General features: G+C 42.7%; 1 protein-coding gene across 1 annotated transcript in view; it reads right to left on the reverse strand.

Moving 5' to 3' along the window:
- LOC115079136 (adenylate cyclase type 10-like) overlaps window positions 1–27,719 on the reverse strand; it is a 621,147-nt gene that overhangs the window by 489,201 nt on the left and 104,227 nt on the right. Inside the window, exon 7 of the mRNA XM_029582255.1 lies at window positions 18,763–18,839. Within this exon, the coding sequence (XP_029438115.1) occupies window positions 18,763–18,839 (77 nt within the window). The remainder of the gene's footprint in view (window positions 1–18,762; window positions 18,840–27,719) is intronic.

The following is a 27,719-nucleotide window of genomic DNA, read 5'->3' on the forward strand; positions in this document are numbered from 1 at the left end:
AGTACGTAAGAAAATACATCACCGCGGTTTACAATTAACAATAACTTAGCAACAGGCTTTATAAATAACAGTATTAATTAGTATTAATTAGTATTAATTACAAATAACAGGATTGACGGAAAACAGGCTGTGCAGACCGTTAACCAACAATTAGTAGAATATTTAATATACAAGAATGAATTTGAAGTAACTAAAAATAATTTACGAACCAACACCAAAACCATAGAGCATATAATACAATAACGGGGCTGAGAGGGAAAACAAGTTCTATACTGAAACGACTCAGACCACTCCTCCATTTCCAAGACTACCGGGCAGTTCTCCAAGCAATCATTTTTTCAAAAATCGACTACTGTAACTCCCTCCTACTTGGCCTCCCAACCAACACAATAAAACCATTACAAATGCTCCAAAACGCTTCAGCCAGGATTCTAACGAAATCCAACAAAAGAAATCATATTACCCCCATCTTAAAAAACCTACACTGGCTCCCAATCAAGTTCAGAATCTCTTACAAAGTACTAACAATCATACATAAATCAATACATAAGCTCATTCCTCTGGAACTCAATACCCCTCTGCAGCCACATATACCCTCCAGACCGGTGAGAACGGCATATAAAGATACTCTCCTCGCCCCAACCATCAAATCCTCACTAAATAAACGCACCCTTTCCACAGCAGGACCCGCACAATGGAACGCTCTACCTCCAGATCTCCGGAAAGAACCTTGCCCTATCGTCTTTAAAAGGAGACTCAAAACTTGGCTATTCGAACAAGCCTTCTACCCACACCAATAATCGTACTCTATATCTTTTCAAATTTATGCACCTTGGAATGCATCTACGGTATATTTAGCCAGATCCTATCGGAATACTACATTATTTATTTTATTGTATAAGTTATTTATTGTAACTTCTTGTTCTTTAACCCCCAGTTACTTCATCCAAGTTTATTCTCCTGTTCGATGTAATTGCACTCCGTCTTGCTTGTTTTAATGTTATAATGTAAACCGAATTGATATGTAACATTTGCTAAATGAATTTCGGTATATAAAAATGTTAAATAAATAAATAAATAAATAAATAAATTGAACAAAGGAAAATTCTATTATTTAAAACCAATCGAAGTATCATAATCAGGGATAGGGTGGGCGTAAGGGAGAGGAAAAATTCCAATAACTTAGCTTATAAACATCGCTGAAGCCATGGGTTGTCAACACGCCCAACATGGGTCCATGTTTCGAATGCTCATCGTTCTTTTTTTTTTTTTTAAACATATTTTATTGAGGATTGGCAAAAACACAGATGAACTTTGAAACACAGGCCAACACATACAGGCCTCAAAAACAAGTTCCATATTTTACATGTTCCCCCCCCCCCCATCTGATATATAATGAAAATACAGTCGAAAAAGATGGAGAACAAACATTACAAAATCGCACATCCTTTAATTTTTCTTTTCTTTCTCCCCCCCCCCCCCCTCCCCTTCACCCACCCTCCATGCTCATCGTTCTTTATCAAGGACTGGAGTTCAGCGTCTAAGAAATCAAACCAGTGTTATCTCAAAAAAAATATAAAGATTACAAAATTAAAAAATTAGCTGTAGTGGGCAACACATCAATGTTCAATCAGAACAGCTTGGCACTTACTGTATTTGTAGTCCGTCTGGATTCAAGAATTCAACAATGGCGTTTCCGCATACATTTCCTGTGCTGTCACCGGAAATGTTGTCATTAATATATGCAAGGATGATGTGGAATCGCAATCAATTGATGATGTGAAAATCATCATCAAATAAGTGACAAATGTTCATTCTGCAGCCGGCTATCACGGGTCCTGATTGGACAGATCCTTGTGGTAATATTCATACTGTTTATTATCGGACTGATTGTACTTCAACTAATGTGATTTACGTTTTACAATGTCCCTGCTCATTATTGTATGTGGGCAGAACCAAATGTCCTATTAAGACTAGACTCACTCAACATCGGAGTTGTCTAATCACCTTCAAACTTCAAGCTCTGATTGTTTCTCACTGTGTACAATATCATCATTTAGAGATGTGAATCGTGTGATCGATCGTCTTAACGATCGATTTCGGCTGGGGGGGAGGGAATCGGATAGTCGCGGTTTTGTTTTTGTAAATATCGTGTAAATCGTAAATCGGGGGAGGGCGGGGAAAACCGGCACACTAAAACATCCCTAAAACCCACCCCGACCCTTTAAAATAAATCCCCCACCCTCCCGAACCCCCCCAAAATGCCTTAAATTACCTGGGGTCCAGAGCGGGGGTCCCAGTGTGATCTTTTACTCTCGGGCCTGCGGTGCGTTGTAGAAATGGCGCCGGCGCTATTTGTTTTGTCCCCCGACGTCAGGAGCGTAGGAGATCGCACCCGGACCCCCGCTGGACCCCCAGGGACTTTTGGCCAGCTTGGGGGGGCCTCCTGACCCCCACAAGACTTGCCAAAAGTCCAGCGGGGGTCCGGGAGCGATCTCCTATGCTCCTGACGTCGGGGGACAAAAAACAAAATGGCGCCGGCACTACCGGCAAAGGTAGCGCCGGCGCCATTTCTACAACACACCGCAGGCCCGAGAGTAAAAGATCACACCGGGACCCCCGCTCTGGACCCCAGGTAATTTAAGGCATTTTGGGGGGGGTTCGGGAGGGTGGGGGATTTATTTTAAAGGGTCGGGGTGGGTTTTAGGGTTGATTTAGTGTGCCGGTTTTTCCGCCCTCCCCCTTCCCCTCCCCCTTCCCCCGATTTACGATTTTTGACGATAAATCGGGGGAATTCCTATTGTATCGCGCTTCTAACGATTTTTGACGATTTAAAATATATCGGACGATATTTTAAATCGTCAAAAAACGATTCACATCCCTATCATCATTCATTTCATGAAATCAAATGGCGAGTTATTGAATTGGTTCAAATTAATCCTAGAGGAGGTAATATAAAAGCTGCTCTCAACTATAGAGAATATTGGATTTTTAAATTGAATTCAGTTCATCCTAATGGTCTAAACCTTGAGGTGGAATGGTATACACTTATTTGATGATGATTTTCACGTCATCAATTGATTGTGATTCCATGTCATCCTTGCATATATTAATGACATTTCCGGTGACAGCACAGGAAATGTACGCGGAAAAGCCATTGTTGAATTCTTGAATCCAGACGGACTACAAATACAGTAAGTGCCAAGCTGTTCTGATTGAACATTGACATGTTGCCCACTACAGCTAATTTTTTAATTTTGTAATCTTCATATTTTTTGAGATAACACTGGCTTGATTTCTTAGACGCTGAACTCCAGCCCTTGATAAAGAACGATGAGCATTCAAAACATGGACCCATGTCGGGCATGTTGACAACCCATGGTTTCAGCGATGTTTACAAGCTAAGTTATTGGAATTATATGAATTTCATGAACTACACACACAGCAAATGAAAATATAAAAATATTTGATTTATTACTTGGGACTTTGACCGATGATTAAAAATAAGGCTTACCATCCAGCAATCTTGCTTACAAGATGAAGCCTATTATGACTGGTCAATAATATTATAAGCGTCCTTTCTATAATTGCATAGTACTTCTGGCATTTTGTTTTGTTTCTCTTTTACTTATACATGCAGGCTCTTAATCATACATACACATGATCTCTCTCACACACAAAGGATCTCAATCACACACGCATACTCTTTCACACAAACAGATTTTCAATCACAAACTTACACATACGTGTTCTCATTCATACACTTCCATTCATGTTCTCTCTCACACACAGGCTCTCAATCACACACATACAGGCCTCAATCATTCACATACATGCTGTCTAACCCACACACACAGCACCTCAAACACATATGCTTGCTCATTCACTCACTCCCCCCCCCCCCCCGAACTAATGACAGCAGCAGCCTCCTCTACTTCCAACCCTAAAAGGTAGCAGCAACCTCCTTCACTTTCAGCCCTCGTAGAGAAAGGAGTCCCATCAGCCGCGGGGGTTGACGTTCTTCGTTTTTCTCTGAGCCACGTTGCTCATTCCTCAGGCTGCGCCTCTCTTCTCTTCTTCGGGCTGACGCTGCCTGCACTAGGCATGGTCTCTTCTTCCCGCGCACGCACCCGCTGCTCACCACGTCCTCTTCCGGGCTGTGAGGGGGGGGGGGGCGGGAAGAAGAGAGCATGCCGGTGCTGCTGACTCCAGCTGTCCTGCTGCGTTCTGCCCGGGCTCTTGGCGTTTTAAGCCCGGGTGGAGGACCTATTTTGCTTGGGTAGGGGGAGCAGCTGGGTCAACAGGGGACCGGGAAGTGTGGCAACACACCTGCATTTGCTTGGCAACACACAGGTTGAGAACCACTGGTCTAGATTAAAGTCTCTAATAGTAGTTTGTAATAGCTCAGTGTAATTCTTAGCCCCCAATAATGAAGTGCAAAGGCTTGGTCCCAAAATCTAAGCTCAGAACTACTGGGTGATGATCAGATATTAAGGAAATTAAAATATTGCAGCTTCCCACTATTGCGAATGCGGAGGCAAGGTCACTTGCTCAGAGAGCTTGTGAGCCCTTGGGCCATGGTGCGGCTCGGGGTGAAGCCCCAAGGCACACACCGTGGGAGGTGAGAGCATTCAAGTACGGGCTGGAGCAGGAACAAGGCTGGATCGGATCAAGACAGAGAACATCAGGAACTGGAACAAGGCAGGCTCAGCCCTCCACTGGACCTGTACACACCGGTGAGACCCAACAACGCAATGCTCGTCTCAAGAGTAGCCCTCCGGCCACTTGGTAGCCCTTCCGGACCCGCCGCTTGGGAACGACGAGTGCGTGAGACCAGACGGAGGCTGAGGGCAGGAACAAGAGGAGATGCGGAACTCAGGAACTAGGAAACTCAGAAAGACTCGAGGAAACTGGAAGACTCAGATGAGGATATGTGGGACTTGGAAGACTCAGAGGATGTTTCAGGATACTTGGAAGACTTAGACGAGGATACGTGAAACTTGGAAGACTCAGACGAAGACTCAGGATACTGGGAAGACTCAGACAAGGTTACATGGAACTTGGAAGACTCAAACAAGGATTCAGGGTACTTGGAAGACTCAGACAAGGTTTCAGGATTCAGGCACTAGTACAGGTTGAGTAGTGCCCCACAGCACGCCCTACACAGCTGCCCAGGGCTGGTCACGGACCACACTGGAAGCGAAGCAGACTCCAGGCAAGACAGTGGAAACTTGGAACTTGAAACATGTCAAAGATTCAGAAGAGGCCTTCACCGAGTCTTGGGCATGGACGGAAGCAGGCACAAGGTACTCTGAAGACCGGGAACAGGTTTCAAGACTCAAGATTCAGACTTCGGAACTCAGATTCAGGAACAGACGTCAGCATTAAAAATAAAGGCCTTCTGGAGGCTTGTGCAGCAGATGTGAGGACAGGCCTTGTGCCACGAAGCACCCTACACAGCCCCCCATGGGCTGGTCATGGACCATGACAGTGGCATGCCAGGAAAGGTGGACAAGCAGGGAACCTGGAAGCAGGACAAAGAACCGGAGACGAGGACATCAGGTCCAGGACTGGAACACGGAACATCTGGAACATCAGGAACTTCAGGAATGCAGAACTTGGAACATCAGGACAAGGAACGTCAGGACACCGAAGAGACAACAAAGGAGCTCCAACAAAGAACAGGGCCAGGAACATCAGGACGCAGGAGACCAGGAACATCTAGGACATCAAACGAAGAGCCGTCTAAACACAAGAAGACCACGGAGGATCTTGACCAGAGGAGCATCGCATGGACAACCATGGAGACCCCATTCAAATGCCCCGAAGAGTGAAAGCTGAGTCCTTTTATAGGGCTGGACAAGGGCAAGGACTGATGACATCATTTGTTGGGGCTGCGAGCTTTTCCCGCTGCTGGCCCTTTAAATGAAGTGCAGAGGCACGTGCCCACCCCTAGAGGAGCCCGGGAGGCAGGAAGCCGGCAGCAGCACCAGCGCCACGAAGAGGAGCATTGGTGGCAGCTCCTAGCCGCATGAAGAGATATCCCAGCAGCAGCTTTCACGCCGAAAAGATGAGGTGTCCCAGAGTGGCTCCATGCCGCGAAGAGGATGAAGATGGCAGTGGCGGCTCCATGCCACAAAGGTGAAGGATGGCGGCGGCACTCCACCGCAAAAAAGAGGCATCCCAGCGGCGGCTCATGCCGTGAAGAGCTACAATGGCCCCTCCTGCCGCATACAGCGGCATCAGGCCACAAGGAGCAGCAGCAACGGGCTGGAGGTGACCTAGGCCGCATGAAGGCGTCGGGCCGAGGTGAGTGAGAGGTTGCTCACGGGAAGGGCTCCGCGAGCAGCATCATAACACTCACTTTAGAAACCAAGCCCGGAGAACAAAGAAAATAATCTATTCTACCATACATTTTATGCCTAGGTGAATAAAACGTACAGTACTTTTCTCCAGGGTGCAATAAATGCTAGACATATTATAGTTTTCATGTTTTAATCAAATCGGCTAATACTACCTCAGTCCTATGTTTCTCAATGAATATAGAAAACTTGGATATAAACAGATATTCCAATCACCTTCTATACATAGAGTACCAGAAGTAAGTTGGACCAGTTGGTCAGCAAGTCCTTTGTAAAAATCTTTTTGTTCTGCATTAGGACCATATATATTTATTTACTAGCACAATTTCATATAAATATATGGAACATTCAAGCATAACATATTGACCCTCCTCATCAATCACAGAACTATGTACAGAATTATGGTAGGTGCTTATCTATGAGGATACTAACGTCTCTGCTTTTTGTAGTACCGTAAGAATAGCACACTGCCCAATCCAGCCCCTCTAACGTTTCATGCTCTAAATCAGTGGTTCTCAACAGGTGTGTCAGGACTCACTGGTGTGTCGTGAGATCCTGGGAGGTGTGTTGCAGGACCAGCAGATGGCTTTCTCCTTATCAGCCCAGGTGGGAGGCGGTTGGCTTCTCTTACATTGGGCCTGATGGGAGGCTACTCACTTCTTTCTGGCCCAGTGATAGACTGTTTCCTCCTTCATCCACATCAGACCAAGACATTGCCAGCTCCTGCTGTTCTGGGAATAATGGGATGCAAACTTTATCGTCCCCTTCTGTGTCTGAAAGTGATGCTGCTGATCTCTTTACCCTGTGAAGGGTAGGGGAAAGGAGGTTGGGGATGCTGGGAAGAAGGTGCAATAGAGAGGGAGTGTAGGGGCTGCTGAGCAGGAAGGAGTGGGGAAATAGGGGGTCGGGGTAGCTGGGCAGGCAGGGAAATGGGATGAAGGGGATAGGGAGAGTCAAGCAGGGGAGAGAGGGAGCATAGAGAAGATGATGTGCGGGGGGGGGGGGGGGTCAGGAATGCGGGGCAGGGATATGAATGTGAGCGAATGATTCAAAGGGAGTAATTGGGAAAAGTGAAGGATGGAAGAGGAATGGAAGGGGAGTGACGAGGTGCAAGAACCATAATATGTCAATTTTGGGAATGTGCATTTGCTTAATGTAGGAGGATGTATATTTCTGTTTCAACTTTTCAGTTTTGCACTGCATGCAGAGTGGCTTTTTGAGGTTTCCATTCCAGTTTTTGTCTCCACATTTGTAATTTGTAGTCTTTTATTCTGTATTTGGTGAAGGTTGGATCTGTATGTGTGACTGAAGTGAGGTATTTTTCTAGTAGACAGGGATTTGTATCAATCTTCTTTATTGTGTTTTTTCATTCTCATTGGTGCTGCACTGCTGCCTTTTCATAGGAAGGGCTATTGCTGTTTGAGTTCTTGGAATTGTGTTGCAATAGTATGGAAGGTTTCCTACACATGTGCTGAGTTTTGGGGGGGGGGGGGGGTTTGTTTGTTTTTTCAGGTTTCGTATTTTACAATGTGCCTGGTAGTAAGGGAGTTTGTGTTTCTGTTGCTGAGATAGCACCAGAATCAGAATATCTTTTTTATATTGCGAATTGTATTTGAAATATCCTAGTTCTGCTCTACATCCATTGTTTGGGGGGGGGGGGGCGGGTTACTGTGGATCCAGAGTATATATTTACATTTAGCCCTGTGATGGTCAAGTGTTCAGTGTGTCACGCATATGAGTACCATCTGTCAGGTGTGTCCCAATAAAATAAAAGTTGAGAACCACTGCTCCAATTCATAGTTAAACTCTGGAATTCAGTGCCAGAGGATGTGATTACAGTGTAACTGGGTTTAAAAAAGGTTTGGATAAGTTCCTAGAGGATAAATCCATAAACTGGTATATCAGTAATTAATAAGCAATAGTAGCTTGTGATCTATCTAATATTTGGATACTTGCCAGGTACTTCTGACTTGGATTGGCCATTGCTGGAAACAGGATACTGGGCTTGATGGACCCTTAGTCTGACCCAGTATGGTATTTCTTATATTCTTTTTTATTATTATTTATTTATTTGCATTTAAAATACATTCAATAAAGCCACTTGAGTAGCAAACTTAACAGAAAGAAAAACAAGAAAAATGAAAAGAAAATATCAAAGACAATAAGAAATTATCTCTTATAATCCCAGTCCTTGACACAAGGAACCAATCTCACAACCTCATTAGATGACCGAGGGGGTTAAAGGGGCTCTTAGGGAAGATAAGGCCATTGCAGAAAGACTAAATTAATTCTTTGCTTCCGTATTTACTAACGAGGATGTTGGGGAGATACCAGTTCTGGAGATGGTTTTCAGGGGTGATGAGTCAGACGAACTGAACAAAATCACTGTGAACCTGGAAGATGTAGTAGGCCAGATTGACAAACTAAAGAGTAGCAAATCACATGGACCGGATGGTATGCATCCTAGGGTACTGAAGGAACTCAAAAATGAAATTTCTGATCTATTAGTTAAAATTTGTAACCTATCATTAAAATCACCCATTGTATCTGAAGACTGGAGGGTGGCCAATGTAACCCCAATATTTAAAAAAGGCTCCAGGGGCGATCCGGGTAACTATAGACCAGTGAGCCTGGCTTCAGTGCCGGGAAAAATAGTGGAAACTATTCAAGATCAAAATCGTAGAGCATAATGAAAGACATGGTTTAATGGAACGCAGTCAATATGGATCTACCCAAGGGAAGTCTTGCCTAACAAATCTGCTTCATTTTTTTGAAGGGGTTAATAAACATGTGGATAAAGGTGAACCGGTAGATATAGTATATTTGGATTTTCAGAAGGCGTTTGACAAAGTCCCTCATGACAGGCTTCAAGGAAAACTAAAAAGTCGTGGGATAGGAGGCGATGTCCTTTCGTGGATTATAAACTGGTTAAAAGACAGGAAACAGAGAGTAGGATTAAATGGTCAATTTTCTCAGTGGAAAAGGGTAAACAGTGGAGTGCCTCAGGGATCTGTAGGACTGGTGCTTGTCAATATATTTATAAATGATCTGGAAAGGAATACGACGAGTGAGGTTATCAAATTTGCGGATGATACAAAATTATTCAGAGTAGTTAAATCACAAGCAGACTGTGATACATTACAGGAGGACCTTGCAAGACTGGAAGATTGGGCATCCAAATGGCAGATGAAATTTAATGTGAACAAGTGAACAGGTCCTCCTGTAATGTATCACAGTCTGCTTGTGATTTAACTGCTCTGAATAATTTTGTATCATCCGCAAATTTGATAACCTCACTCGTCGTATTCCTTTCCAGATCATTTATAAATATATTGAAAAGCACCAGTCCTACAGATCCCATGCCCTATTGTATTTAAGAAAAGACTCAAGACCTGGTTATTCAACCGAGCATTCTCCTAACTTCAGCTTCTATTCGAACTCCAACCGATGATCCCTTTCTTTGGACTCCCCCAAAGAACAATATTAAAAAACTAGCCTTATGCCCATCACCCGTTCTCAACTCCAGCCTACATTAGGCCCCATAACTTTTACGTTATGTTGTTAACCCCAGTTTTTGTTATCCAAGTTCAATCTACCTGTTTATTGTAAGAAATTGCCTTGTCATAGTTATTGTTTTGAATGTAAACCGACTTGATTAGTAATTCTGTTACTGGAAAATCGGTATATAAAAGTGCTAAATAAATAAATAAATAAATAAGTGCAAGGTGTTGCATATAGGGAAAAATAACCCTTGCTGTAGTTACACGATGTTAGGTTCCATACTAGGAGCTACCACTCAGGAAAAAGATCTAGGCATCATAGTGGATAATACTTTAAAATCGTCAGCTCATTTTGCTGCGGCAGTCAAAAAAGCAAACAGAATGTTAGGAATTATTAGGAAGGGAATGGTTAATAAAACGGAAAATGTCATAATGCCTCTATATCGCTCCATAGTGAGACCGCACCTTGAATATTGTGTACAATTCTGGTCGCCGCATCTCAAAAAAGATATAGTTGTGATGGAGAAGGTACAGAGAAGGGCAACAAAATGATAAAGGGGATGGAACAGCTCCCCTATTGTTGTGTCCGGTCTCAGACGGCTTCGCCCGACATGCCTCACCTCTATTTCAGCCTCTCCACCAGCCTCGGGAGAATGGTGTTCGTAGCGGCTCCTTGCTGCATCCTCCGGCTTCCCCGGAGTGGCTCTGGCGCAGCGTCCCGACATGTTGACCTGAGGCCTCCTAGGGCACGTGCGCGGACGCCTCACGTCTTGTAGCATGTTGGCGCGAACCTCGGGGGTGTCCCCCTCGAGTGACGTCACTGCTTCCGTATTCAAAAGGTTGCCCATTTGCTGACTCTCAACGAGGTTGCAACAGATTGGGCTTGTTCCGGTCTGAAGCTGCTGTGTGATTAGATATAAACTTTCAGTAGAGCGTCTAACCTTTTATTTTACAGTTCCTAGTCCAGTGGTTCTCTAATTCAGTACCCAACTGACAAATGATGCTTATGTGCATGGTATACTGAACACATGACTGTCACGGGGCTAAATGTAAACCTATACTCTGCATCCACAGGAATCCCCTAACCCCCCAACAATGGGTGCAGAACAGAACTCAGACATTTCCCTGCACAACTCATCCGATATTCTGAATCTGGTGTCATCTCACTAACAGCAACACAAACATCCTGGAGTTCCAGGCGTATTGTAAAATACAAAACGTGAAAAAAAATCCCACTCAGCACATAAAGAGGAATTTTAAAAGTACTATGCACATATCAATTACTGGCTACACGAATATGTTGGGGCAGCGTGCGCCAAGCAGATTTTAAAAGCCACCAGGATACACGTGTACATGCTGCTGAGCACACAAATGAAAAGTTTCCAAAAAGAGGCTGGTGGAGAAGGCTGAAATAGAGGTGAGGCATGTCGGGCGAAGCCGTCTGAGACCGACGGACACAACAATAGGAGAGCTGTTCCATCCCCTTTATCATTTTGGTTGCCCTTCTCTGTACCTTCTCCATCGCAACTATGTCTTTTTTGAGATCCGGCGACCAGAATTGTACACAATATTCAAGGTGCGGTCTCACCATGGAGCAATATAGAGGCATTATGACGTTTTCCGTTTTATTAACCATTCCCTTCCTAATAATTCCTAACATTCTGTTTGCTTTTTTGACTGCTACAGCAAACTGAGCTGACGATTTTAAAGTATTATCCACTATGATGCCTAGATCTTTTTCCTGGGTGGTAGCTCCTAGTATGGAACCTAACATCATGTAACTACAGCAAGGGTTATTTTTCCCTATATGCAACACATTGCACTTGTTCACATTAAATTTCATCTGCCATTTGGATGCCCAATCTCCCAGTCTTGCAAGGTCTTCCTGTAATGTATCACAATCTGCTTGTGTTTTAACTACTCTGAATAATTTTGTATCAGCTGCAAATTTGATAACCTCACTCGTCGTGTTCCTTTCCAGATCATTTATATATATATTGAAAAGCACCGGTCCTACAGATCCCTGAGGCACTCCACTGTTTATCCTTTTCCTCTGAGAAAATTGACCATTTAATACTATTCTCTGTTTCCTGTCTTTTAACCAGTTTGTAATCCACGAAAGGACATCGCCTCCTATCCCACAACTTTTTAGTTTTCTTAGAAGCCTCTCATGAGGGACTTTGTCAAACGCCTTCTGAAAATCCAAATGCCACCACCACCACCATGCATTTTGTGAAGACTCTGGGGGCCGATGAGAGGCCAAAGGGGAGAACCGTATATTGATAATGGTGGTTCTGAAATTGGAAGGAAAGGTAACGCCATGAGGATGGGTGGATAGGAATGTGCGTATACGCATCCTTCAGGTCTATAGAGCACATCCAATCATTGGGTTGGAGAAGTGGTAGTATTGATTTGAGGGATACCATCTTGAATTTCTCCTTTACAATATACTTATTTAAGTCCCTGAGGTCCAGGTTTGGATGTAGGCCACCAGACTTCTTGGGAATTAGGAAGTATGGAGAATAGAACCCCTTGTTGTGGGCCCACTTGGGGATGGTTTGTATGGCCCATTGATGAAGTAATGATATTATTTCCATCAGTAATTGGGGTTGATGGTGTTTGGGACCCCCTACCAGAGAGTGAGGTAGTGGGGGTGGCTGGAGAAACTGAAGTTGATATCCATTTTGTATGATGTCCAGAACCCAACAGTCGGAGGTCAGTTTTTCCCATTCTGGGAAACATGCTGTCAGGCGTCCCGGGGGATTGAGCTGTGGTGATGGCGAAAGAATTTTTAAAAAGATTGTGAGGTTTTGGCCTGAGTTGCAGGTTGCTGGCTCTGGTTCCGGTTAGGTCTCGGGCATCCTCTCCCTCTTTGAGGTGGTTGGTGTTGTACTCATTGTGGCATTTGAAACAAGGGAGGATGATAGGAGGAGTAGGAACGGTATGGCCTATGTGAATAAGATTGTTTACGCCCTCCAGGCGTCATGGTGCAGTATATGCTGGGGTGGCAGTCAATGATTGTACTGCAACGGATTGTTCCTTGGGGTTTGATACTGTCTCTTGAAACCGAGATCCGAATAAGTTGTCACCTTTGCATGGTAAATTGGCAAGTTTGGAGTGTACGTCCTCTCTGATTGCACTTACTCTCAGGAAGGCCATACGGCATGCTGCAATGGCTGTTGCAGAGGACCTAGATGTAGTTTCAAAGGCCTCTTTCAGAAAAACTTTCAGAAAAAGGCTTAAGACATGGTTGTTTAAACAAGCCTTTCCAGACACCAGCTGAACCACAATTCAATGTCATCCACAATCAGACATTCCTAGAACTTTGTAAATAATTGCTCTCTATGTTAAATTCCTTTAGACTTTCCTGCTCCCAGTTTTGTATCTCCCCTGTTTTATTGTAACTGCAGAGTTTTTTTCTTTTCATTTGCTACAATTTGTTAACTTATTCATTTATTATTTCTCCCCCCCCCCCCCCTGTTAAATGTAAACCAGTATGATGAGATTTTATCTTGAATGCCGGTATAGAAAAGCGCTAAATAAATAAATAAATACACTGTTCTGTGCAAGTGTCGAATGCATTCTTCAAGATCTTGAATTGGCTTGGATGTGGCTGGATCCCTGAACTCTGATGTGAATAGTTGACCTTTAAGGGCTTGTACACATTTGAACAAATACTGGATGATATAAAACTGATGTTGGTGAATACGAGCTGATAACAAGGAGGACTGAAATGTTTTCCTTACAAATTCATCCAGGGAGCATTGATTGCGTCCTGGGGGTGCAGAAGCATGCAGTTTAGTTTTCTTTGCCTTCTGCATGGCGGATTCCATGATGGAAGTGTGTGGAAGCTGTGGTAATGAGTACAGCGGAGATTGCTTCATGCGGTACTTTAAATCCGTCTTGCGAGACATTGGTGCTCTAATGTATGGTGTTTCCCACGACTTCTCTAAAACCGAGTCTAGAACCTTGTAGGAGGGTAAAGACGTAGGTTCTGCTGGGATGTCGATGATCTTTAGAAGATCTAGAGTTTCAGTTCTTGGGTCCGGAAGCTTTTGAACCTCTATATGCAAAATGGAGCCCACCTTTTCTAGAAATTTGGGATAGAATAAGTCCTCCGGAGGGGAGTATGGTTCAGGAGGTTCATCCGATGGATCAGATGGGTAACCTGTGGAGGTGTCCGGTTAAGAGCAAGGTGAGACTGGTTGGGTCGGCAAAGGTATTGAAGTGACCTGTGGTTTGGAACCAGCTTGTTGAACAAAGGGTGTGTTCCCGGGACGAAGTCAAGGAATGTGTTGAATCCTCCTTCGGTGACAGTGGGAGGTTGAATGTATTCTGCATAGTGGTAAAGAATCCCAACAATGCCTCAGAGTTGAGAGAAGGCTTATTGTGTGTTAGGTGGCATTGTAGGCTTTGCTACTGTTATGCCTTAGGACAATTGCCACAGACAAGATGTGTGAGTTGACGTCACGTCTTGGATGTTTTTGTGGCCGTAAATACTGAGTTATCTTCCATTTTTTGGTAAATGGTTCTTGAAGAACCTGGGTCCTTTTCTTATAAATGGATATAGCAGACAAATCTGAATAAACATGAGATTGTGGCGATGAAGATGCGGACTGAGAAGGAATCGCTATGAACTCTTCATCGGATGTTAGACGATGAGGTGAGGTGTGTTCACCCGAAGGTGATCTGGAAGGAATAGAAGCCCTAGAGCTCGGTGTGGGCAAGCTGTGTTGCCTTGAACATAAGAACATGCCATACTGGGTCAGACCAAGGGTTCATCAAGCCCAGCATCCTGTTTCCAACAGTGGCCAATCCAGGCCATAAGAACCTGGCAAGTACCCAAAAACTATGTCTATTCCATGTTACCGTTGCTAGTAATAGCGGTGGTTATTATCGAAGTCAACTTAATAGCAGGTAATGGACTTCTCCTCCAAGAACTTATCCAATCCTTTTTTAAACACAGCTATACTAACTGCACTAACCACATCTTCTGGCAACAAATTCCAGAGTTTAACTGTGCATTGAGTGAAAAAGAACTTTCTCCGATTAGTTTTAAATGTGCCACATGCTAACTTCATGGAGTGCCTCCTAGTCTTTCTATTATCCGAAAGAGTAAAAAACCAATTCACATCTACCCGTTCTAGACCTCTCATGAATTTAAACACCTCTATCATATCCCCCCTCAGCCATCTCCTCTCCAAGCTGAAAAGTCCTAACCTCTTTAGTCTTTCCTCATAGGGGAAGCTGTTCCATTCCCTTTATCATTTTGGTCGCCCTTCTCTGTACCTTCTCCATCACAATTATATCTTTTTTGAGATGCGATGACCAGAACTGTACACAGTATTCAAGGTGCGGTCTCACCATGGAGCGATACAGAGGCATTATGACATTTTCTGTTTTATTCACCATTCCCTTTCTAATAATTCCCAACATTCTGTTTGCTTTTTTGACTGCCGCAGCACACTGAACCGACGATTTCAATGTTTTATCCACTATGACTCCTAGATCTCTTTCTTGGGTAGTAGCACCTAATATGGAACCTAACATTGTGTAACTATAGCATGGGTTATTTTTCCCTATATGCAACATCTTGCACTTATCCACATTAAATTTCATCTGCCATTTTGATGCCCAATTTTACAGCCTCACAAGATCTTCCTGCAATTTTTCACAATGTGCTTTTGATTTAACTACTCTGAACAATTTTGTATCATCTGCAAATTTGATTACCTCACTTGTCGTATTTCTTTCCATATCATTTATAAATATATTGAAAAGTAAGGGTCCCAATACAGATCCCTGAGGCAATTCATTGCCCACAGCCTTCCACTGAAAGAATTGTCCATTTAATCCTACTCTCTGTTTCCTGTCTTTTAGCCAGTTTGTAATCCACGAAAGGACATCGCCACCTATCCCATGACTTTTTACTTTTCCTAGAAGCCTCTCATGAGAAACTTTGTCAAATGCCTTCTGAAAATCCAAGTATACTACATCTACAGGTTCACCTTTATCTACATGTTTATTAACGTCTTCAAAAAAGTGAAGCAGTTTTGTGAGGCAAGACTTGCCTTGGGTAAAGCCATGCTGACTTTGTTCCATTAAACCATGTCTTTCTATATGTTCTGTGATTTTGATGTTTAGAACACTTTCCACTATTTTTCCTGGCACTGAAGTCAGGCTAACCAGTCTGTAGTTTCCCGGATCGCCCCGGAGCCCTTTTTAAATATGGGGGTTATATTAGCTATCCTCCAGTCTTCAGGTACAAAGGATAATTTTAATGACAGGTTACAAATTTTTACTAATAAGTCTGAAATTTCATTTTTTAGTTCCTTCAGAACTCTGGGGTGTATATATTGTATATATTGTTATTTTAATATATTTTATTGCACAATGTTTTGATTTTATGGAAAATCAGTATACCATAATAAATTTACCTTTCCCGTTGATAGCAGGGCTGAATTAGCCATGTTGTCATGGGAACTGTCAGGTTGTACACCCTCTAAGTAATAGAGTTTCCTAATTTTTTGTGGTGGACGGGTCCCCGTCTGTGTTGTCCTGGAGGCCACTTGTTGAATTGTTGGTTTTTTAGCCAACTGCTTCAACTTACTCAACTTGTGCGTCGGGATAGATGGTGAATGCATCGCAGATAAATACGAAGATTTTTATGGTGCGTCTTCTCTGCGCATAGTTAGGCTTTGCACATCGATACTGCGTCGTGAGGTTTCGAGGACGCAACTTGCGTCGAAGATTGTGTCGATCTGGATTCGTGCTTCAATGTATGCATCAGCTTTCCGGCATGCGTCGGCTTTGCACCGTGCGCCCATCCAAGTGCGTCGTGCGTCGATCGCAGAGTTGGATCGATGCCGTGTCTTTGTTTTTGCATCTTAGATGTATGAATCAGCGCAGACGTAGACTGTGCTTGTGCCGGTTTCGATTGCTTCGATACAGACGCATCCGACTGGTCTGGTTCCGCGACGGCTGCACTTTGTCAGGTCTCTGCCCCTGATGCTTAGAGCCATCTCGACTAGACCCCGATCGGTCCCGATGGGGTGTTGGTGCCAGTTTGTGGGGGTATCGACTCTTGTGGGTCTTCCCGCCATCCGCTCCAGGCCTGGAGGATGGTAAGCCGATGGAAGAGGCCCTCCTTACCTCCGGGCCCTAGGCGACATGCGGCCGCAATGCTCGCATTTGCTCCGGATATGATCTGGGCCCAGGCATCAGTAATACTGATCATGTCCATCTGTGATGGACATGATCCTTCCACACATCAGGGCTTAAAGCCCGATGGCCTCGGGGCCGATTGCTTTGACTTTTTTTGTTTTTTGTACTTTTCTGTGACCGAGGTAGGAGAAAGAAGCTCCGCGTGCAATCCCATTCGCGGAAAGAAACAGACTGAGGAGATGTATCTTTCCTGCGCAGGAACCCACATGCAGCCGCACAGAGCAAAGCTCTGTCTTTCTCTTTGAAAGCTCCGCCTCCCTGGCCCTGATTGACAGTTCCCATGGCAGCATGGCTAATTCAGCCCTGCTATCAATGGGAAAGGTAAATTTATTTTGGTATACTGATTTTCCATAAAATCAAAAGATTGCACAATAAAATATATTAAAATAACAATATATAAATTATCCACAGCAGATCTACAGCAAAAGCAAACCTAAGATTAATAACAAAAAACATGTATCACTTAGATTAAGAACTCACTTAAAAAGGCCAAATGAATATAACAAAACCTAACAATAAAAATTCCCTCCTCTGAAGCCCAGCCTCTTCCATGCACACCCTTTCCAAAATTGCTGTGGTAGTTTAGTGGGGGCCCAGAGCATCCCTTAGGCCAGTGATGGCAAGCTCCAGTCCTCGAGTGCCACAAACAGGCCAGTTTTCAGGATATCCACAATGAATATGCATGAGAAAGATTTGCATACAATGTAGGCAGTACCAGAAAATCTCTCTCATGCATATTCATTGTGGATATCCTGAAAACCTAGCCTGTTTGTGGCACCCGAGGATTGGAGTTCACCATCATTGTCTTAGGCTCTGGACCCGGTATGGCCATTATCCAAAATGGCACCAGTCAGCCAATATTGGGCCTTTGCTTCTTCACCTGATAGAGAAGTGTTCTTCACTGTAGGGCCAAGGGGCCAGTGGTAGCTCACATGATGCTCTTCCTCCACCTTCTCTAGAGGCTTTTCTGCTGGTACTGCCTCTGGAACAGCTATTCTGTTTTCCTCCAGCATTATGCGGATCTCAGTGAGTTTGAGCCCCATGGTGCCTGAACTTATGTGGTATTCTCGCAAGACTATGAGAACAGAGGATTGGGTACCACATAGTTGAAATTCATTGTTACGCAGTGCTGGTAGAACAAAAACAAATACATTGATTATTACTCCAATTTGCACAAAGTCCTCAGGCAATCAAACCCAGGGAAATGCATATATACAATTTAAATATGTAAATATAAACACTCTTTATTACCTTTATAACTAGTCTTTTGATAAGTTATTTGTTTTTTTGCGTTATTTTATGTATATGTGGGCCTGTGTATTATGAGATTATGAGTTTAGTTGGTTCAAAATATTTTTTAATTATAGTGCTAAAAATGTGTTACATTGATTTTATATTGTCTAGTTGTTATGGTTATTTATAAAGATATTAAATTGTAATAAAGAGTGTTTATACTTACGTATTTAAACCTGATGTTTGCATTTCTCTGGGATCGATTGTTAGTGTTGGTGGAAAACAAAACAGCTGTTCCAGAGGCTGTGCTGGCAAAAAGCCCTTATTGAAAATAAAGAACAGAAAGGAGCATCTTGACCATGTCCTAAGGGAAGACTTGCAGCATCACTTATATTCACAATAATGTACTATACATCCATTTGAGAGATTCCTGTATACGCTACCTGTATATTCATGTCGGAAAGGATGTCCTATCACACCAGAAAACACGGGGCCACTAGTGACACTGATGGAAGGCGTGCTAGGAAGCAAAAATGAAGACTTAATAGATCTGCCATACTCTAGCCCTCCCTCATGCTCTTTATTTATCTTCTGATCTGACCATTTCCGCCTGCTCCTTTTTTTTTCTTTTTCACTTCCAGCTCATTCAGAACCAGGGTTGGGAGCTGGCGCCTGGCACCATGAGCCTTCATTTGCATCTACCCAGGGATTTTTATCCTATAGCAGATCTCAACCAGGTCACCTTTTCCTCCTTCACCCCCACTTTTTTCCTCTACATTTCCCCTGGCCTCCGCCATTCTTGCCCCACTTTTCTGAAATCACAGTGGAGGAAACTGCCCATCTTCTCTCCTCCTCCAAACTCACTGCTTGTTCCTCTGATCCCATTCCTACTCAGTTCCTCAGTTCTATCTCCACTGCAGTAATCCCTTCCATCTGTCACATCCTCAATCTGTCACTCTCCACTGCTGCTGTTCCTGCTGCCTTCAACATGCTGTGATAACACCATTCCTCAAAAAATCCTCTCTGGACTCTACCTGTGCTGCCAACTATTGTCCCATCTGCTTCTTCCCTTTTGCTTCCAAACTACTTGAAAATGTTGTTCACAGTTGCTGTCTTCACTTTCTTGCATTTCAAGCCATTTTTGATCCACCCCAGTCTGATTTTTGCCTTCTACATTCCACAAAAACAGCCCTTGCCAAAGTCTCCAATGACCTGTTTATGGCTAAAGCCAAAGGCCTTTACTCAGTCCTTATCCTCTTTGACCTATCTGCTGCTTTTGACACTGTTGATCACCACCTACTCCTTGATACTATGTCCTCGCTTGGATTTTGGGACTCTGTCCTGTCCAGGTTATCTTCTTACCTGTCCCATCACACTTTTAGTGTTTCCTCTGCCAGATTCTCCTCTATTACCATCCCACTATCAATTGGTATGCCTCAAGGTTCTGTCCTGGGCCCTCTTCTCTTTTCTCTGTATACTAATTCCCTTGATGCTCTGATTTCCTCCACTGGGTTTCAATACCATCTTTATATGGCTGACCCTTCGGAGATCCTAGGTCCTTTAACATCAGGACTAATAACGGCTTAGTGGGATTTTCCATTCCTTTTTCAGTCTCTCCAATGAGCTGACTGTGATTGGCTATCCCAAAGGCATAATGTGGTTAGCTAGATGTATAGAGAGTGTGGTCATTTTGAGTTGGCTCTTGAAGAGTAATTTGCTTTTTTTCCTTTCACCCTGCTGAGTTAGGCCCACTAACTCAGCTTGTATTTTTCTTGTGTTTAGAGGAGATTCCTTATCAGTACACTCCATATTTGAGATGGTCTGTTTCATTTTTGAAAAAGAGATATTTTTGGACTTAAAGCATTTTGTATTTTCCCCTTTTTGTTAGTGTGGAGGTTTTTTCCCCCACCCCTCCTCACAACTTGGAGTCAGGAGAGTGAAAACTTTGTTCTTACTGGAAACATTAGACTTTTCCCCCAGAGAAGTCACATGGAGTGGAAAGGCAGTACGGGAATGAAACATCAAAAGCTGGAGATTCCCAGCCAGATCTCCACCCCAAAGGGACCAGGACACAGGCTGAGGGCAAAAGACAGAACTTTGGACAGTTAGGATCTGTTTGTGGCTTGGGGTTCCCTCCAGCTTTTCTGGTCTGTTTGTGCATAGATAAGGAAACATTGACAAGCTCCTTCCCAGGAGTTAGAGAGATGGATACAAGTATCCCAACAGAAAGACTATCTTCAGTAAATAGTTCAAATGTACAATTTAATTTGTGGAAAGTATATGGGAATTATGTGAGACAGTGATTGATGTTTATTTGAACACCCAGTCTATGTCCAGCTTGTCGGTCCCTGAGGAGATTACACAACCAGAGAAATACACACACTTGAGTAGAGACCCTCCATCATCTATCACTTGGTCCAAGAAGGTCTTTCTTTGCCCCCACAGCAAGAACTCCTTCCCTGGGATCTGCAGAGAGAAGGGGTAGGATGGAGAGAGTAGCCTCGAGCAACAAATACCTTTATGGACCTAGGGGAAACTGCAAACCCCCCAGCAAAGGGTTACATGTATAATAATGATTCCCAGATTTACCTCTCTACATTAGAAATATTAGGAATCCAATCCCAGATATCAGCCTACTTGTCTGACATTGCTGCCTAGAAGTCCCACTGACACCTTAAACTCAACATGGCTAAGACAGAGCTTATATTTACTCCACTTACCCCTCTCCTCTGTTTCTGTGGATGACACTGTAATCCTCCCAATTCTCTCAGCCCATAATCTTGGAGACATTTTGACTACTCTCTCTCCCTCTCTATAAATATCCAAAACCACTAAAATGTGCCATTTTTTTCTATAACATCACCAAAATCTATCCCTTCCTTTCTGAACACACTATCAGAACCCTTATCCATTCTCTTATCATCTCTTGCTTAAACTATGCACCCTGTTTCTCACAGGTTTCCCAGTGAGCAATCTCTCTCCACTACAATTTATCCATAATTCAGCTGAGCGATTTATCTTTCGCCAAAGTCACTACACCCACATAATCCCTCTTCTCACGTCACTACATAGGCTCCCTATCTGTTCCCCGCATACAGTTCAAGCTTCTCTTGCTCACCTATGCTGAGCTCCTCACTACCTCTTCTCTTTCTCAACACCCCTCCTTGTGCGCTCAGCTCATCAGGCAAGTCATGCCTATGTATGCCTTCTCCTCTACCATTAATTCCTGACTCTGTGCTTTCCACCTGGCTTCATCATGTGCTTGGAACAGACATCCCCCGAGTGGGTGCATCATGCTCTCTCTCTTGCCTTATATAATCCCATCTAAAAACCAACCTTTTCCACACTCTAAAGGGTAGCCTGAGTTGGCTTACAATGTAAAACAGTCTTCATTTTAAAAAGCACAAATCACGTGAACAATACTATACATAAACAAAACGGATTCTCCCTCATTAATTTTTAACCATTGTCTTAATAAATGAAATTTCCCAATAGTAGTATAATGGGTACACGATCAATCAAACTGATTGACAGGTAAGATAAGGATGACAGCAGCCAATCAGCGCTCACTTCTGGTCTAAGCCTCGCCCATTCCCCGCCCACTCCCTATAGAAGTGAATGGGGGCATAGCCACGCCCCCTCCCGCCCTCGACCATGCCCCCAGGCCACACCCCTTCCACCCAAGGCCCTGCCCCTGGCCCTGCCCAGACCCCATCGATGCTCCTCCCCCAATAGAATTGAATGGGGAGCCCCTCCCACAACCCACCCCCTAAACTGCCCCCCCAATGATGTCACAGGTGACCCCCGCCCCACACCCTAGTCCCAAGCCACACACCCCTGTGATGTCGCGGGTATGACATCACAGGAAGTCCACCCCTCACCACTCCCAAAAACACACCCCCCTCATCAGAAAGGGTCCTGTCGCTTTTTTAATGATCAAAAACCAATCGAAGAGAAGGAAAAGGATCAAATGTCCAATCCAAAAAATTTACAACCAGTCAGTAGCAAATGACAATATCATAAAGTTTTTTGCTTTGGAAATTCAATCTGCGGCCTCTCGCCTCGCCTCGCAATGGGCCGCAAGCCTCAATCAGCTTACAAAGCAAGATATAGATTCAATCATTTATTGTCCCCTGTTACATATAGGCAAAACCAAGCGCAATTTAAAAATTCGTATAATTGCGAGACAACGTTTGGAAGCGCCTGTAGTACAGCATTGTTTGCAGTATTGCCATTCTTTTGATTCGCTTAGATTCGCGGCAATAGAACAGTTGGAACCTGGCAATAGAGGGGGAGACTTTGATAACTATCTTTTACGTAGGGAACAGAAATGGATATACTACTTCGATACTGTTGCTCCTAAAGGATTAAATAGAGAGATTGATTGATTTGTGTTCTAAGGTTGACGTGAATGTGATCTGATTGGTGGAAATTAGGAAGCAACAAAAATTTTTGCTGTGTGGGATTTGTAGTTTTTTAGTGTTTTGCTGACGTGGCTTCCGGTGACGATGGTTCCTGAAGTGGGATTTAAACAGCTGGGATACTTAGAGTTTGATAGAGACGCTTTCGGCGCCATTTTTGAAATTATCAGCTGAGACAGTGTTTGTCCAGGTAAGCTTGCTTTAGCGATATAAGACAGTGAGTATTAACTTTTATTAGATGGAAAGTTAAATTACCGTGTGTCTTGTATGATTTAATAGGTGCACTTTTTAACATGCAATATTTTGTGTTTGTGTTTGTGTTTAGTAGGGATTGAAGAATGTTGGCCGCTTTATGCATAATACGTTTGAGAAACATCCCCTGAAGAAGATTGTTTTAGACAATCGAAACATGATTCATGTCGGGAACGATTGCATTAATATTTCATTGAGCAAGGCTAAGTATTCATCTCTCTAATTTTGTTATTTGAAAGATTTTTAACTTTGGTGAGAAGTGCAATTTTGGTTTCACATTTAAACCTTTTTCAGGGTGATTTGAAAATAAAAATTGGGATAAAAAATAGACTTAGAAATTAGAATAAAATTTAGCACGAGCAAAATGACAAAAAATGATTGAATCTATATCTTGCTTTGTAAGCTGATTGAGGCTTGCGGCCCATTGCGAGGCGAGAGGCCGCAGATTGAATTTCCAAAGCAAAAAACTTTATGATATTGTCATTTGCTACTGACTGGTTGTAAATTTTGTGGATTGGACATTTGATCCTTTTCCCTCTCTTCGATTGGTTTTTGACTATAATAGAGAGGTGTTCTGCTTCTGTGTTTGTTGCTTTTTTAATGATGCCAGAATTAATGGACTCTGGCTGTTTTTGATGATCTCACCGGAAGTACAATACAAAAGCCCCAAAATATGCGCTCCTAGAACATCCTGACACCTTTTAATGATGTCGGAGCCGGAAGTATGCTTTTAAAATGCACCCCTAGAACATCCTTACGTCTTTTAATGATGACAGAGCAGGAAATATGCTTTTTTTCTAGCCCCTCTGTTTTAAAAAAAAAATTACAAGCTGTTAAGTGGCAGGAAAACAGGCTCATACTGTTGGCAAGGATTTGGTTTTTAAAACAAGTGATTGCTTGGAACTACATGTGGTGAACTGCATGAACTGCAGACAATGTATTTTTTCACACAGGCACAATCAAACTTTGCAAAGACAGGCACCGGAGTAGTCTATGAGTACGCTGTCACTCAAAGCCTCAAGCCAAACCCCCAGTGATGTCACCAGAAGTCCACCCCTCCCCTCCAAGCCCTCGCTGTAGATAGGCATGCCCCAATAAAAGTTACCACTCATCTGGCAGGAAGCTGTGACTCAGTCTGTACACAGAGACAGGGAGAATCTTCCTCACACCCCTTCCCTCCTCCCCTCTCTGTAGATACGCATGCCTCAACCCTCCCTGCCCAGACCTAAACCTGAGCAGAGGATAATTGAAAGCAGTGGGGGGTGTAGGTTTGCAATGGTGAAACACAAGGCTTTAGTTTTGTTTTAAAAAAAAAAAACAGACCTCTGTATTTACAGCCATATAAAAAACAAGAATGCACCAGCGGATCTTAAAGAAAATTTATGATGACCCAGGATCTATAGGTAGCTTTGGCAGTATAACACCTCTTTTGCATAGACACGCCCAAACTTGCAACACTGGATATTGAAGTAAGCATGTGATAGTGATCACGTGAGAACAGTCTTCAAGCAGAAGTGTTGTAATTGTTCCTGAAAATGGCCATGTATGAAACACCTAAGCGGCTTGAAATGGAAATCGTTCAACAGCCAAAACTAAAGAGTTGTCATAAAAGAAAGCGGAGGTCAGAAGAAGAAGGAGAAAGCATTGAGCCAGATTTTGATGAACTACCGTTGAGACAAAAGCTTTTTGATTCGCAGGATCCAGACCTGGTCAATGAAAATGCTATGGACTCTGAAGATTTAAAGCTGCACAAAACTGCCTTGGCTGCCGAAGCAGATTATTTGTTGGAAAAGCTTGAGTGTAAGGTAAGAAAAAATCTCTTTCCTTCTAATGATGCATTTCCTTCTAATGATCCATGTTCTATGTAAAAAAACCCAGGTCTAACTTCCCAGACCAGGGCAACCTCTTTCGTTACTTGTAAACCGGACTGATTTGTATTGCATACAGGAATTCCGGTATATAAAAATTTAAAATAAATAAATAAATAAAAATAAAATGCATTTAGGGGGTGGTGTGTTTGGGAGCTATCTATAATAGAGAGTTTGTTTAGAAGAGGTTTTAATTTAATGTTTACATTATGTTTTATAGGAAAATGAAGGATCTTTACAAACAGAAGAATATGGGGACACACCAGTATCAAAATGAACTGTATTTGTTGCTTCTGTCCAAATATAAAAGAACCATCAGATTCAAGTGATCCAAAAAAAAAAATCAATCGAAGATGTGCATGATTTCAGCTGGTGGAGCTATATAGGATTCCCAAAACCACCGCCGGTGCATGGACTTTTTCAAAAAACGACATTTAGATCAATCGTAAGGGTGGCTGTGTACAGTATTCTTACAAAATCTCGCTGGCATACGGTATGAAAATTGCGAAGGCTGTGTTATCAATGAACCGAGACAGGATGATCATAGTTGCGTTTATTGGACTGCCTCTGACACACAGGAAAAATTAAGGACCGCTTGTAACAGGTTGTGCCTAGAACGTGTTTTGAATCTTATAGTATTAGCAGCATATAAAGAGGCGTATTAAGCCTAAACAATGACAATTTGAATCTGATCATATATCTTATACACAGTGTGAAAACTGCTGAAAATCCTGTTCAAAAACTAAACAGTTTGCTTAAACCTACAGATGAGGTTTTAATGATAAAATATATACATGCCATCATCTATGGGAGAAAGCACCGGTCATTTTTTAAAAATGTATAATAAAGCATTCTTTGTTTGCTGGTAATGGTTTTCTTGTCTGTATTTCAGAAGTATGTATTGACAATGAAATGCTTTGTAATATTTTAATACATTTTGCCATGTGTATAAATTAGTTAATAAAAGCAACTAATAAATATATCAGAATTAACAAAAAAAGAAAAAAAAAGTGTCAATCGTGCTTTCAGGTGATATGGAAGTTTTTTGGGGGATATCTTATGGTTTTATTAAGTCTCATTGATATCAATGCACAGCCTGTAAAATGTTTGATACAGCAACTATTTCATTAACTAAGGAACGTATATTGCAATGAGCTAAGGGTGGGGAAGTTGTCTGGACTCAAGATCTGTAAATGGTTAATCTAATCAGGATGAGACAATGTTTGGAAGGGGAAAAAAAGACCAGGATGACAAGACATTCAAGAGAGGCCTTTTGTTTGTTTTTAGGATTGATGGGTGGGTGGGATGAAGGAATACACAGGGGGGGATGGCTCTTAAAACACATCAGTCTACATTTTTGTAAAGTGCCCTAAGACCTAAGAGGGCGTTGGTAACACACTACCTTTCATGAACAAAAGGGATTGTATATTGTAATGACGTAGGTGGGGATAGTTGTGTGGACTCATGAGTGGGTGGGTGGGGTGAAGGAATACACAGGGGGGATGGCTCTTAAAACACATCAGTCTACATTTTTGTAAAGTGCCCTAAGACCTAAGAGGGCGTTGGTAACACACTACCTTTCATGAACAAAAGGGATTGTATATTGTAATGACGTAGGTGGGGATAGTTGTGTGGACTCATGAGTGGGTGGGTGGGGTGAAGGAATACACAGGGGGGATGGCTCTTAAAACACATCAGTCTACATTTTTGTAAAGTGCCCTAAGACCTAAGAGGGCGTTGGTAACACACTACCTTTCATGAACAAAAGGGGTTGTATATTGTAATGACGTAGGTGCGGATAGTTGTCTGGACTCATGATCTAATCAGGGAGAAACAATGATCAGGAACCATTAAATCACCAAAAGGTTCAACAGACTGTAGTTTTGTGAAAGGGCTTCAGATCTAAAGAGATATTGATTCATTCATTTTTTTCTTTTTATGATACAAGGCCTTTTCAAATCAAATGTTTTGAATCTCTGATGCTTTTATCCAGCTGTTAAATTTTTCGGGCCATCATCGCCATTTCACAAAGCACTGCTTGTTCTTACCTCTCCCTTTTACCTTTAGAACCTTATCAACGGGGTATATTCTGTCCTTTTGAGGGCTGACTTTCTGTAATTCTTCAGAATAAAAAGAACCTTGAATGGTTTCCTCACCATAATCTTGTATCTTGTACACTGTTTTCTGCCCCCTGTTTAAGACGTCAGTTGTTATAAATATCTCATCTGTCCATGTTTGTTCATAACCTTCTTCAAATTTCCCTTTAGTTTTTGACAGTCTAACATGATCCCCCTTTTTTAAAAAAAGGCTTAGCAGTTTCATGTTTGTTGTTATTGCCGTAGATTACTTTCCAGAACCGCAGAGAGTTTGAGGTTGTTACATCGATGGGGCGGGCCTGTATTGTTCTGTGAAAACTGTGATTATAACTGTTCATAAAAGCCAGAAGCACATCTTCATATCGAAAAGTGTTGCGCGCTGTAAAGTATTGCCACATTTTGGATTTTAAAGTCCTGTAAATCTCTCCACAACCGTTGCCTTAACATCGTTGTTGGTCACAAAATGATGAATGCCTCTGTATTTTAACAAACTCTTCACAGAGCTGTTTAAAAACTCTTTACGACGAGTGAGGTTATCAAATTTGCAGATGATACAAAATTATTTAGAGAAGTTAAATCACAAGCAGACTGTGATACATTGCAGGAGGACCTTGCAAGACTTGAATATTGGGCATCCAAATGGCAGATGAAATTTAATGTGGACAAGTGCAAGGTGTTGCATATAGGGAAAAATAACCGTGCTGTAGTTACACGATGTTAGGTTCCATATTAGGAGCTACCACCCAGGAAAAAGATCTAGGCA

The sequence above is a fragment of the Rhinatrema bivittatum genome, chromosome 17 (assembly GCF_901001135.1).
Source record: "Rhinatrema bivittatum chromosome 17, aRhiBiv1.1, whole genome shotgun sequence".
Lineage (NCBI taxonomy): Eukaryota > Metazoa > Chordata > Amphibia > Gymnophiona > Rhinatrematidae > Rhinatrema > Rhinatrema bivittatum.